Source organism: Lynx canadensis, chromosome A1 (assembly GCF_007474595.2).
Source record: "Lynx canadensis isolate LIC74 chromosome A1, mLynCan4.pri.v2, whole genome shotgun sequence".
Taxonomy (NCBI): Eukaryota; Metazoa; Chordata; class Mammalia; order Carnivora; family Felidae; genus Lynx; species Lynx canadensis.
In genome coordinates this window covers 1,050,476-1,064,141 of record NC_044303.2, presented here as the reverse complement: position 1 = coordinate 1,064,141, position 13,666 = coordinate 1,050,476, and the positions used below count along the sequence as shown (strand labels likewise).

The window sequence follows — 13,666 nt, the reverse complement described above, 5'->3', positions numbered from 1 at the left end:
TACCTAGAAATCATAAAGAATCAAAGTTGCCAATTACTCTTTGGCTTAAAAAACTCAAAGCTGAAATACAAACCCAAGAATCCAGAATGTAAGAACTAGCAGAAATCTTCAGTCTGTCAGATAAAAACAGAATATCTGGTTCCAATGTTCATTATATAGAACATGGAGAAAACAAAATTAGATTTTCAAGTAAGAGTAATTAAATTATAAATTATTAAAGAAAAATTCTGAATTGGATGAAATGTTATTCTGCAGTGGCCTGAGGGTCTCTTTTAGCACTCAATTGTTAAGGAATGCTTTTTACTTACTGCTCCTCTCTAACTCCTGTGAGTCAGTACAAACTTGACTCTAATAACTTACTATGACCAATCTTAACAATGAGAGTTGTTAAGGAATGATTTAAAAACTAAAGTTTGCAAAGTCCATCTCCAGTGGAATCTGGAATAAAATAATGTAAAAGTTAAATGTATGGCAACAACAGCACAAAGGGGCAGGCGATGGGAAACGGACACTGTTATAAGGTTCATACGTGATACATAAAGTGGTACAATAATATTTGAGGGTAGATAATGAACTGAAGACCCATATTATAAATCCTAGGGCAACCACAACAAAACTATTTAAGAGGCAAAAAATAAACCAACAGTAGAGACAAAATAGAATCACAGAAAAATAACTAATTCAAAAGAAAGCAGAGAAAAAAAAAAAAACCCCAATAATGAACAGATAAAACAAGTACAAAACAACCAATGGCAGATTCTCATCCAATGGCAGCCGTGATTATACTAAGTATAAAAGATCTAAACCAGGGTGGCAAATGAGAGCCAAAACTTGTTCAGTGCCTATTTTTGTCAATAAAGTTTCCTTGAAACACAGACACAAGTGACATCTGCATATTGCCAAAGTCTGTTTTCATACTGCAATGGCAGAGCTGAATGGGTGCATGATATATCAGTGTGGCCTGCAAAGACAAATAAAACATTTACTATCTGGTTCTTTATATAAAGGGAAAAAAAAGGTTTGTTGGTCTAAACATACCAAGACAAAGATTGGTCAATTGGACTTTAAAAAAAAAAAAAAAAAAAAAAAAAAAACCAGGCCCAACAATATGCTGCTTAACAAGAAACCTACTTTTTTTAAGTTTTATTTTCTTTAAAATAATCTCTATACCCAGCACGGGGTTCGAACTTACAACCCCAAGATCAAGAGTTGCATGCTCTTCCAACTTAGCCAGGTGCTCCAAGACACCTAACTTTAAATATGCAGACACAGATAAATGAAAAGTAAAAGAATGGAAAAAAAAACACCATATAATAATCAAATATCAGACTAGCGTATCATCATCTGAACTGATCATTATAATGTTAGTCCTGCTAGTCAGAAGGGAGACAGCATAACTTCAAAATGGCAGAACAACAATTCGTAACTGATACCTTGCGAATAGGATGACAAACCAAGTGCCTGGCAATCAATGAAGTGACAGTGTCAGATCCCTTCCCTACTGATGAGTTAGTCAGAGGGCAGAAATTCTATAAAAATATCTGGAAATTCTCAGTGTTATGACTGTAGCATTAATTGGTTAAAATACAGTATCACAATTCAATCTGTTTAATGTTTTTTAATGTAAAGTTGATGCCCATTATACAAAACAACTGCAGAAGTGAAATCCTCATGTTCAGAACAGCAATTTTTCTCTTTTGTTCTTACCATTTAAAGCAGCAATCATAATGAGAAATGATCCTGAAGTAATTTTCAGCTATAAGTCAAGCAATAAGGGGGAAATAACTTTTTTTTTAATGTTTATTCATTTTTGAGAGAGTGCGAATGGGGGAGGGGCAGAGAGAGAGGGGGAGACAGAATCCAAAGCAGGCTCCAGGCTCTGAGCTGTCAGCACAGAGCCCGAAACGGGGCTTTCAATTCAGAGAGATCATGACCTGAGCTAAAGTCGGACGCTTAATTGAGCCACCCAGGCGCCCCAAGGGGGAAATAATTTCTATGTACATTCAGAACCTTAACAACAAGCCAAAAACTACCATGCTTCCAACTCCACTTTACTGCAAGTAGCTCCTAAAAGATGTGCTTTTTTTGGCAATCCCTGATAAATCAAAAGACCTGCTGCTCTTATTGTTACAGAAGGAATGACGATAAGCTTTATTAGTCATTGCTGTAGTATTCAAAGCAATACTATATTATGGTATAGCTGTTATTTTCCATTAAGGCAGTCCCAATTTACAAACACCCAATCTACACAACTTATGAACACCTAATCTGCCCCATCACCAAAGCGCAGTAACTTTTGCTTTTCAGAAGCAAAGGAGAAGCCATCAACACCTTCGAGGAAGTAACCCTGGAAAAAACACGGTGATGGGTCAGGCCTGTCTAAAGAGTATCAATCTTTTTTTCTTTTTTTAAATTAATTTATTTTGAGAGAGAGAGAGAGAGAGAGAGAGAGAGAGAGAGAGAAGAGGGAGAGAATCCCAAGCAGGCTCCTCACTGCCAGCGCTGAGCCTGACACATGGCTTGATCTCATGAACCATGAGATAGTGACCTGAGCCGAAATCAAGAGTCAGACACTCAACCAACTGAGCCACCCAAGTGCCCCAAGAGTAGCAACCTTAATAAAAATTTTTACTAAAAAATAATTACTAAATAATTACAGAATTATTTAAATTAATAAGTATTCTCTACCCAAAATATAAATTCCTTTGTAAGGGTTCTGGTTTCTCATTGCATTTAGAATGCTTTGGAACCATATTTGAGAGAACTAGAGATCCAGAGATAATTTTGGAACCACTGCACAGAGTATCATTGAACAACAAAATATAGTGTGATCTACACATGTAATTTTAAATTTTCTAAAACTTCTAAAATTTTTTTAGAAGTTATAGTTAAATATTTTATTTAACCCAATATATCTAAAACATTACTTTAAACATATAATATAAAACTTAATCAGATATTTTACATTTTTATTTATTTATTATATATATATTTTAGGTTTATTTATTTTGAGACAGAGACAGTGTGAGTGGGAGAAGGGCAGAGAGAGAAGGAGACAGAGAATCCCAAATAGGCTCCACACCATCAGCACAGAGGAGCTCAATGTGGGGCTCAGACCCATGAAACCGTTAGATCATGACCTGAGCCAAAACCAGGAGTCAGATGCTTAACTTACTGAGCCACCCAGGTGCCCCTTCTTAGAAATCTTTTTTTTATTTTAATTTTTAAAGTTTATTTATTTATTTTGACAGAGACAGAGATACTGCGACTGGGGAGGGGCAGAAAGAGAAGGAGACAGAATACGTTTTACATTTTTAAAATATAAATTCTTTGAAATCTTATGTGTATTTTACACGTAGAGCACTTATTTCAGATGAGCTAAGTTTCAAGGGCTCTGTTCTCTTTTGGATTAAAAATGCAAAGCAGCACATTGGTAACTATCTATCTACTTAAGCAGAAATTCTGGCACTGGTATTTGAGAAGTAGAATATAAGTCTACTAACAGTTGAAAATCATATGTTTTAGAAAATGTTCAGTCAGTAACATGTTTGTTTAGACATGAATTGTCACTAATATATATGTCATGACAATGTTTTTAGAAAACTAGCTAAGCAAAACCCATTATATGTAACAATATGCATAACAATTTATAAATAGTATGTTGAGAATAGAAGACACTGATCATTTAAGGGTTATTAGATATATTTAAGAGATTATACTTATAGGTGTCTAAAATTGATGGTCTTATAAAATGCTACTTGCATAAAGCTTCATTAAAAACAATGTAAACACAACCCACCATTAATTTAGCTACAAATCAGCAGCTCTGCACAATAATTTGTGTTTCAGTAATATTATTCCAACCCTCAGCTGCCTACCTCCAAGGCAAAAAAAAAAAAAGAAAAAGAAAAAAAAAATCAAGTGTGATCTTTAAAAAATGCTTAAAACCTTTTCCTGTTTCAACCTGGATAAAAGATGTCTAAACATTTTAACAATAAATACAGGCCCTTTGCTGCATGACTGTTACCTACTTCATACCCCACCTGCACCCAAAGCTCTCTACACTTCATATTCTACATTCCAGCCATGCCAAGCAGTTCCTGGAAAACTGTGCCCTGTATATATTTTTCTCTGTTCTTGAAATGCCATTGTTCTTCCCTCATCCCTCCTGCCTAGAATTTCTATATTTATTTACTTCAAAGTTCAATTTAAAGATCTTCCCCACTATTTTCTCAGATTACATCCTTATAGAACCAATTAGTCCCACCTCTGTGCCACCAACATACCATACCATGAGAACAACACTGTTTAAGTATTATTTTTGTATGTGTTCCAAATCCTTGGGCAGAACATATTACAGCTTTTAAGTCAGACTGCTTACCAGATTCAAAATATATAAGCTATATAAACTCAGGTGAGCTACTTAATTTTCCTTCATCATTAAAAAATGGTGAGAAGAATAGTAAGGTTGTTGAGAGGATTAAATGACATGTCAAGCAGTTAGTACAGTGCATGGAAATCAGTAAATAGTAAAAAAAAAAAAAAAAAGTAATCTCTAATATCTGCTCCAATGTTCAGCATACAATAAACAGTTAGCTAATGTCTCCTGAAGAAACCAATGAAAGAAAGTTAGCAAAACTCTGAATGCATTACACCACTGCTGTGAAAAATAAGGCAAATTCTTAAGGCCCTCCTGAATCAAAGATTAAATACATTTTAAAATGTTATACATATTTTAATAGAATTTTAAAAAGTCCTATATAATAGAACTCAAATTAACAAGCTCAAATTAATAAGTGAGTTTACTCTAGTTTTTAATATAGTAAATGGAGTTCTAACTCTTCTTGAAAAAAAGCATTTTTCAAGATAAGAAATTTTGGAAAAATTTTTGGAAAATGAGAATAACTATCTAGAATAAACAAAGAATTCTCACAAATGGAAAGAGATAAACAACCCAACAAAGCAAAACTTCACAGAAAAGCTAACTCAAATGGCCAACTAAAAAGATCCTCAGCACTTTTGGGAAGCAATATCGTGATAGCTTTTACAATAAAAAGTATGTTTGGGGCACCTGGGTGGCTAGTCGGTTGAGTGTCAGACTTTGGCTCAGGTCATGATCTCACAGTTTCGTGAGTTCGAGCCCTGTGTCATGCTCCGCACTTAACAGCACAGAGCCTGCTTGAGATTCTCCCCTTCTCTCTCTCTGCCCCTCCCCCGCTTGCATGTGCACGTTCTAAGTAAATAAACTTAAAAAATAAAATAAAACATATGCTTTTTTTATGGTCTAATAATACCCTTTCAGAAATCTAATCTCATAGAAATAAGATCTTTAAGATCTTTAGGATCGGGGCACCTGGGTGGGTGGCTCGTTGGTTAAGCATCGGACTTTGGCTCAGGTCATGATCTCACAGTTTGTGGGTTCGAGCCCCGCATCGGGCTCTGTGCTGATGGCTCAGAGCCTGGAACCTGCTTCAGATTCTCTGTCTCCCTCTCTCTCTGCCCCTCCCCCACTCACACTATGTCTCTCGCTCTCAAAAATAAAACATAAAAAAAAAAACTTTTTTTTTTTTTAAAAGATCTTTAGGATCATTATGTAATATCTGGGGAAGGAGGGGAAAGAAGGTGTACACTGTTTATCTATAATAGCAAAATTTTATGAAACAAAGGGAATGCTCATCATTGTTGAAATGACTAAATTAAATGTAGTATGAAATACACACAGTTAAGTCTGTTCCAGCTGACTTAGAGGGACTGCCACAATGTGCTGAGAAACAGAAGGAAGGAAACTATAGTACAAAAGAGTTTAATATGGCTCCATGTTCTTAGCTGACAAACTATTATATCTTTTGCCGTGTTCATAAAAAAATACAGAGAAGCATACACATTTAGCTAACCATGATGAAGTGGGGAAGGTTCAGGAAAACGGTATCCACAATTCCACTGACAATGCATTTGGTGTGCAGGGCATGTGTTCACATGTGTAAGGTAAGAGTGGATGAGAGGAAAGAATGATCATGATTGTAGGAGTTCACGTAATTTTCTTTTTTAACAATAACCATTATCCTTACACAATCAGGGGGGAAAATCAGCTATTCTGTTTGTGAGCTAGAAAAAAAATGCTGTGCACCCCCTTCACACAGTACTAATTAAACATCCATAATTATACCTAATTTCTCAATATGCAGTACAGAAGCAGCTACCTATTTACTACCTACATTCACAACACCTGGTCCTCACAACTAAAGATGTTATTCCTTCAATAAACAAATATAAAAAAAGTCCTACTTCTTCGACATTATTTTATTCCCAGATGCAAACAAAATCAATAAATGCAACAGAAAAATATGCACTCTTCCAAAAATAGCTTCTATTTCTGTACACATCCTTGAAGTAACATTAAACAGCAATGATTTCTGTAAAGTATATTTTAGATAGCTTATCTTTACACTGAGGTTTAAGATTATTTTTAAAGCTGCTTATAAATACCATACAGCCTTTTACAAAATTAAATCAAGTCTGTGAAAATATGTCCAATGATGAGAATAGTAAAAAAAACTTCTTTCAATTATGGTATAAAAACAAAAAAAGAAAAGAAAAATTTACTATCTTAACCATTCTAAAGTGTATAGTTCAGTAGCAAAAAAAATTTCTGAGGAAACAGTTTTAGTCAAATGTAAAGACCCTGTTTAAAAAGGGAGGAAATTCAGACATATGCTACGATATGGATAAGCTTTGAAGATATTATGCTTAGTGCAAAAAGCCAGTCACAAAAAGAGTAATATTGTATGATTTCACTTATACAAGATACCGTAAATAGTCAAACTTATGGAGACAGAAAACAGAATGATGGCTGCCAAGGGTGGAGTGAGGAGAGAATGAGTTACTATTTAATGGGTACAGAGTTTCAGTTATGCTATATGGGGATGGATGGTGGTCATGTTTGCACAGGATTACAAATGTACTTAACATCCCTGACTTGTACATTAAAAACAGTTAAAATGGGTAAGTTATATGTTACGTGTATTTTACCACAATAAAAAAAAATTAGAAAAAAAGACCAACTTAAAGACATAATTTATAATTCCTTCTTATGCAATCCATTTAGATCTCAAACCTCTAATAGTATTTGGAGTTCTAATATTTAAATAACCCACTCAGTAAAAAGCAATCCAGAGATTCAACTTCCTATAATAGAGTTATAGGGTAGCCAGCCAATTCTCTTTACTTAAGGAAAATGAAAATATTTTTAAAAATTTATGGAATGCAAGTAAACTAGCTGATAGAAGAAAATGTATACCTTTAAATGCTTAACTAGAAAAGAAAAAAGGTCTAAGATCAATGATCTTAAGTCGGAAAAAAGAAAACAAATTAAGAAAACAAATGGAGGTCAGAGACTCCAAAAAAGAGAAAACAGAAAAACAGAGAAAAATCAATGAAACCAAAAGCTGGCTCTCCGAATAAATCAATAAAAGAAAACTGATAAACTTTTAGCTAGATCAGCAAATACAGGCAAACCAGAACCCTAGCCCCATTAGGCCCAATCCCACTAGCCATTTGTTTTTCACAATGTATAAACTAAGGGCTATGTTTTTTATCATTATAAACCATTACATTTTTAAGCTGCTATCTACCTATCAACATCAACCCATGCTAACAAATATGTGACAACTTTGATCAAGTGCACAAATTTCTTTAAAGACCAAACTGCTAAAATGAACTCAAAATAAAGAGTGAACTTAAATAACCGTATAAAAATTAAACGAATTGACTTAGTAATTTAAACTACCTCAAACCCCACAAAAATAAAAAAAATTAAAAAAAAAAAACCAGGCCCACATAGCTTCACTGGATTCTGTCAAACACTTAAGAAAGGAATAATACCAATTCTCACAAATTCTTTCAGAAAAGAGAAGAAAGGCGGGGGGGGGGGGGGGGGCGGTCCTGGGTGGCTCAGTTGGTTGAATATACGACTCTTGATTTCAGCTCAGGTCATGATCCCAGGGTCCTGGGATCGAGCCCCACACCAGTGTGGAACCTGCTTAAGATTGACTCACTCTCTCTCTCTCTCTCACTCCAGCTCATGCTCTCTGGAAGGAAGGAAGGAAGGAAGGGAGGAAAAGCAAGCAAGCTTTAAAAAAAAAAAAAGTAGGAGAAAGGAACACCTCCCAATTTATTTTATGAGGCCAGTGGTATCACCAAAGCCAGGGAAAGATCTCTAGAACACTATGGACTAGTATCCTCCATGAACCTCTGCAAAGTCATTAACAGTAAATTAGCAAGTTTAATCAGCAGTATATAAAAAAGTTAATATATCATTATCAAATGCAGTATCTCTCAGAAATTCAAGGTTGATTTAATATCTGAAAATTAATTCTCTTAAAAGAATAAGAGAGAAAAACCATATGATTGTCTCCATAGATGCAGAAAAAGCAGTTGACAAAATTCAGTAACCGATTATGATAAAAACCCTCAGGAACAAAATAAAAGGTTAAGAAAAATTCTCAGCCAATTAGGGATAGAAGTTCTCTTCCTTGGCCTGGTAACAAACAAGAAACTACAAAAAACCTATAGGCAACATCGTACTTAATGGTGAAGCATCTTTCCTCAAGAATTAGAAACAAGGTGAGGGTTTCTGCTCTCATCATTTGCTTTCAATGTTGGGAGGGGGAAGGAGGCCTGACATCCCTAACCAATGTAATAAGACAAGAAAAAGAAGACATGCAGATTGGAAATAAAGAGGCAAAACTGTCTTTAACACCACCTAACAAAACTAATAATGAATTGGTACATAGAGAATATAAGATGAATATACAAAAATCCATTATATTTCTATATGCAAAGTAATGTCCGAGGAAAGGAAAGAGCCAACAGAGAGTATTTGACTTCAGGGAGGTGAACTAAGTGGAACAGAGATGGGTAAGACAGAGACTGCTCATTTTGTTGTCTTTTATTATTGCCTAGAACTCAATCTCTTTCCTTCCTGCTGAGTTAACTTGGGAGAACCCTAATATCCTCTTCTACATTTTTACAAATGATTGATCTGAACAACTGAACTACTTCCAAGATGATGATATAAATGTTCTTTTTAAAAAAAGATTGTTCCACCATCTTAAATACATACACACAATAAAAAGCAGCAGAAAAACTGGACAATACAGGTCTATTGTGTACTAGCTGTTGACAATTATCCAGGTTAATGAGTGCCTACAATAGGGCCTGCATGGTGTAAGACACAAAGAGTAAAACCCAAATCCTATTTGCTCTGAAGAAGAGTCTTTATTACGTAACAGGTAACTTATTTTGAAACCAGACAGTTGAGATGGTTTTGCCTGCTATTCCTACTCTTTTTTACTCCTAGGTATGATGAAAATGGGGGGTGGGGGAACACACACAGGTCTATAAACCTTGAACCAGAACCACTGAGGCCAGATATGTTTTGGAATTCATAACTTTTTGGATTTTACAGAGGAAATTCAGGGCATGTACATATTTACATAATATTCCTAAAGTGATCTAGGAAAGTACCCTTTATTCCTTTAGAAACATTAACTATTCTATAGTGAATTATGTAGTTAATATTCTGTAGATGATCAAACAGAAAGTACACTAAATAGACAAAAACTTCACAACTCTTCAACTGAGGTTTTACTACCAAATGAGTGTTTCTGAAAAACTAAAGAGTAAAATCTCTAGTTTTCAGGGATTTTGAGATCTGGAATGGTGGATGACCTATTGTCACCATCTAAATATGAGGCTAAGGTATGTATAAATCTATCAAAGAAGAATAAGGAAAAGTAAAACCTACTATATATTTTTTAGGTTGCTACTGCAAAATATATGATGGCCCTTGAACATACAATAATTTACAGCCATGTGCTACCTTCCCACTACCACTTATGTAATCTTGGGCACATTTCTACCCTGAAGAGAACACAACTTAAAATACAAATTAAGACAGTTCTAGTTTTCTGAATAATTTCAGTGACTACATCAGTTGGCAACATAACATTAAATTCTCGGGCTATAAACAAAACTCTACGTAAAAAGAGCTCCTTCTATCATTTATCACAGCTAAAAAATACATAGGATGTTAAGCTAAGATACTTTCTGACCTCTGGGCTCAAACCTGAACAATTTGTTCAGAATTACAAGCCAACACCTAAAGTTGGTATTTATGTCTATTACGGAAAGTAGACTCAATCAAGGTTCACAGATATGTGGCTTATTTAAACCCCTAAAGAATGATCTTCTTTTATAAGATGATTCCAAAAAAATAAAGAGTAATTTACCTATATAACAAATTAGAAACATCAGGAGTGTACAATTGAAACAGATCCACTATCTGCAAAGGAACACATTTTTCTGTTTACATGTATACCAGCATGGATCTATATATACATATATAGGATCACACCTCAGGATGTTAATTCATTTATTTGCAATTTTAAGGAAGAAATGAAGCCATCCTGATTATCATATATATGGCAACAAATATACAGCTTTGCTAACTGTAACAAAAGATAGATGCAGGAGTTTCAAGTGACTTGTCCCTAACACCATTTTCTATGTTTTTTTTTTTTTATTTTAATGTTTATTTTTGAGAGAGAGAGAGAGAGAGAGAGAGAGCGCGCGCGTGCGCAAGAGAAGGAGTGGGGGAGAGGCAGAGATAGAGGGAGACAGAATCTGAAGCAGGCCCCAAGCTCCGAGCCGTCAGCACAGAGCCTGATGCGGGGATCGAACCCACAAACCGTGAGATCATGACCTGAGCTGAAGTTCAACGCTTAACCAACTGAGCCACCCAGGTGCCCCTAAACATGAATTCTTTTCGGTTTTGGTACGACAGTTTTCAAGAATTTGAGGATTTTGAGGAACAGATCTCATTATGAAAAACCTATATACAAAGTAAGAAAATCCTTTAGAATATCCTAGTATTATATATTCAAATAGAGTAAATTCTTTTTTCTTTCTTGGCAAGCCAAGAAATCATTATGTTCCACAAAGCCACCCTTAATATTCTTGAAACGTAACATTTTTCTCTTCCAAAACTACCACAACGACCTTTTTTGTTTTTCTTTTAAGGTTTATTTATTTTTGAGAGAGAGAGACAGAGTGCAAGCAGGGGAGAGGCATAGAGAGGGAGACACAGAATTCAAAGCAGGCTCCAGGTTCTGAGCTGTCAGCACAAAGCCCAACACGGGACTCGAACCCATGAACTGCAAGAACATGACCTGAGCTGAATTCGGATGCTTAACCAACTGAGCCACCTGGCACCCCTACCACAACAACCTTTCTTATTAACATTATATCCAAAAATAGCCATCAAATTACTAACCTCCTGTATTCCAAGGCAAAGATAATAGATGCTGTCAGGTGCATAACTCTCTCCATTTGGCCGTCGGATCTCATTCACAAAATGAGCTAACCCATAGTTAAGCTCAGCCGTGGTGTGAGAGAGCAGATCCTCTTTCAACTTTACTGATTTAGCTAAAAAGAAGTAAAACATTAGTAATTATTATTATTTATTCTTAAGATTAAGAAACTTTCTCTTTTTTAAGATTAAGAAACTTTCTGAAATTGATTTAGACTATATTAGAATTTAAAAGTAAAATGAAAGCTACATTTAAATGTACTTAAAATATTTTAAGCTACATTTATGTTTTTTTAAGTAAAGGTAGTTAATAACAAAAATCTTGATTTGAAATAGGGTGTAGAGGAAACAAAATCAGAACACTTACGAGATTTTAGCTCATCTAATACAAGAAGATCTTCATCAAGTTGCCTAGTTTTGACCCAGTGTTTCCATGCGTTTACACCATACGTATATTTGAAAGGAAAGCTGCATTCTGAATTGTCAGAACTATCATCATGAGACTGGTATCCTGATACAGCCTTTCTCTTGGCTCCCTAATAGTAAAATACCATTGTAAAATCTTTTTTTAAAAAAATACCTACATTATTTCACGACTTTATGTAAGCCATCCCTCAACAAATGAAAATTAAAAGAGAAATAACATCTATTTATATGCTTAGAATTGACTCGTATTCTGAAATCTGAGAATAGCTACCTATAACATTGCTTGAAATATATCTCCAGAAATGCCATATTTCTACATAATCCACTTTGTATATCAAAATCATAATAACTCCTGCTGTGAGACTGGTAAGAAAATTAAGACATAATCAATGAATAATCTGAAAAGGGTTCTAAATCTTAAGGTAAGAGAGAAATTGAACTTTTCAATTTCAATTTCACTCAGCTCCTTTGACTTCCATGATGGCATTATTTACTATATAAAAGTTTTAAATTTTGATGTAGTATACCTAATTCACCTATTTTTTCCTTTTGTTCCTTGTACTTTTGGTATCCTGTCAAAGAACTATGCCTAACCCAAGGCAGTGACGATTTAGGCCTGTTTTCTTTTAAGAGTTTTATATTTTAGTTCTTACATTTAGGTCTATAAAACCCATTTTGAGTTAATTTTTGTGTGTGGTGTCAAATAGGAGTCCAACTTCATTCTACTGCAGGTACTCACTCCTTTTTCAGTTTTTTTCTTTCTTTGTGGGAAAATGTGTGAAAGTCATCCTTTTTGTTTCTTTTGATCTTGCTTTATGTTGAAAATCAGAAATAAGTAAAGTTGCTGATAAAGTATTTTTTTAAATCACATCTGTTAACAACATTAAGATTTGGTCTGCCTAAACAATTAAACTGTCCAGCATGTCCTTCTATGTACTCGCTTGCGTAAAAAAGACCAGATATTACACACTGTAACTTAACCTCATAGATTAGTCTCATCAGAAATAACAGTGGAAAAAACAGATCCCTAGAAAATAGTCTCAATTCTTGGCAAAGAATGGAGTTTACTTTTTGAGCAACTATGTCAACCTTTTGTCAGGATAAAATTAAAAAGAAAAATTAAATGGCAAAAATACTTGCTCTTCTATGAAGTTACAAATATGAGACATTTTTATTACTTGGAAAATTATTACTTTCACATTAACTCTTGAAGTCTTTTTATATCTAAGGGAAAAAAGTCTTCCCATATTCTCAGCACAACTGTGGGTCACTCACTGTATCCTTGCTCTATAACTAAAGAGGTTATCACTACAAAGAGATAGTGGCTGAATGCAAGAGTACTATTAATTTATACCTTTTTTTTAGATCGAGGTCTAGGCTGTTCCTCATATTCTTCTCCAAAAACAGGTGGTAATAAAAATTCATTTTCCATATCAAGTTCCTCAGCAGCTAACAATCAAATCAGAAGAACTTTTATTTCCAAATATAACAGCACAGGCTTATGTTACATAAATACAGCCAGCAACAAAGAACTAATCACAGAATATAAACAAACACCTATATACAGGGGGTAACCTGTGCTACAGGAGAGGGTGAATAGAGAATTGTCTTGAGTTCTGATAAACCCTATTCAGACTCATAAAACACATGTATACTGAATAACAATACGACATTTTCATGAAAATGTATAATATCAGAAAAATATTACAACCTGAAATTCAATTCTAAGATCTAAATGGTCTCAGTACAGGGGCACCTGGGTGGGTGAGTCGGTTAAGTGTCCAAGTCTTGGTTTTGGCTCAGGTCGTGATCTCACGATTCACGGGACTGAGCCCCTATGGGGCTCTGAGCTGACAGTGTGGAGCCTACTTG

General features: G+C 34.7%; 1 protein-coding gene across 3 annotated transcripts in view; it reads right to left on the bottom strand.

Annotated features, from left to right (window-relative positions):
• The window catches only part of ZMYM2 (zinc finger MYM-type containing 2), a 105,533-nt gene that overhangs the window by 6,841 nt on the left and 85,026 nt on the right, over positions 1–13,666 (bottom strand). For all 3 annotated transcript variants that reach the window (XM_030307387.1, XM_030307396.1, XM_030307406.1), the window contains 3 exons: positions 13,149–13,243; positions 11,736–11,904; positions 11,333–11,484 (listed from right to left, as the gene is read on the bottom strand). In XM_030307387.1, the coding sequence (XP_030163247.1) occupies positions 11,333–11,484; positions 11,736–11,904; positions 13,149–13,243 (416 nt within the window). The remainder of the gene's footprint in view (positions 1–11,332; positions 11,485–11,735; positions 11,905–13,148; positions 13,244–13,666) is intronic.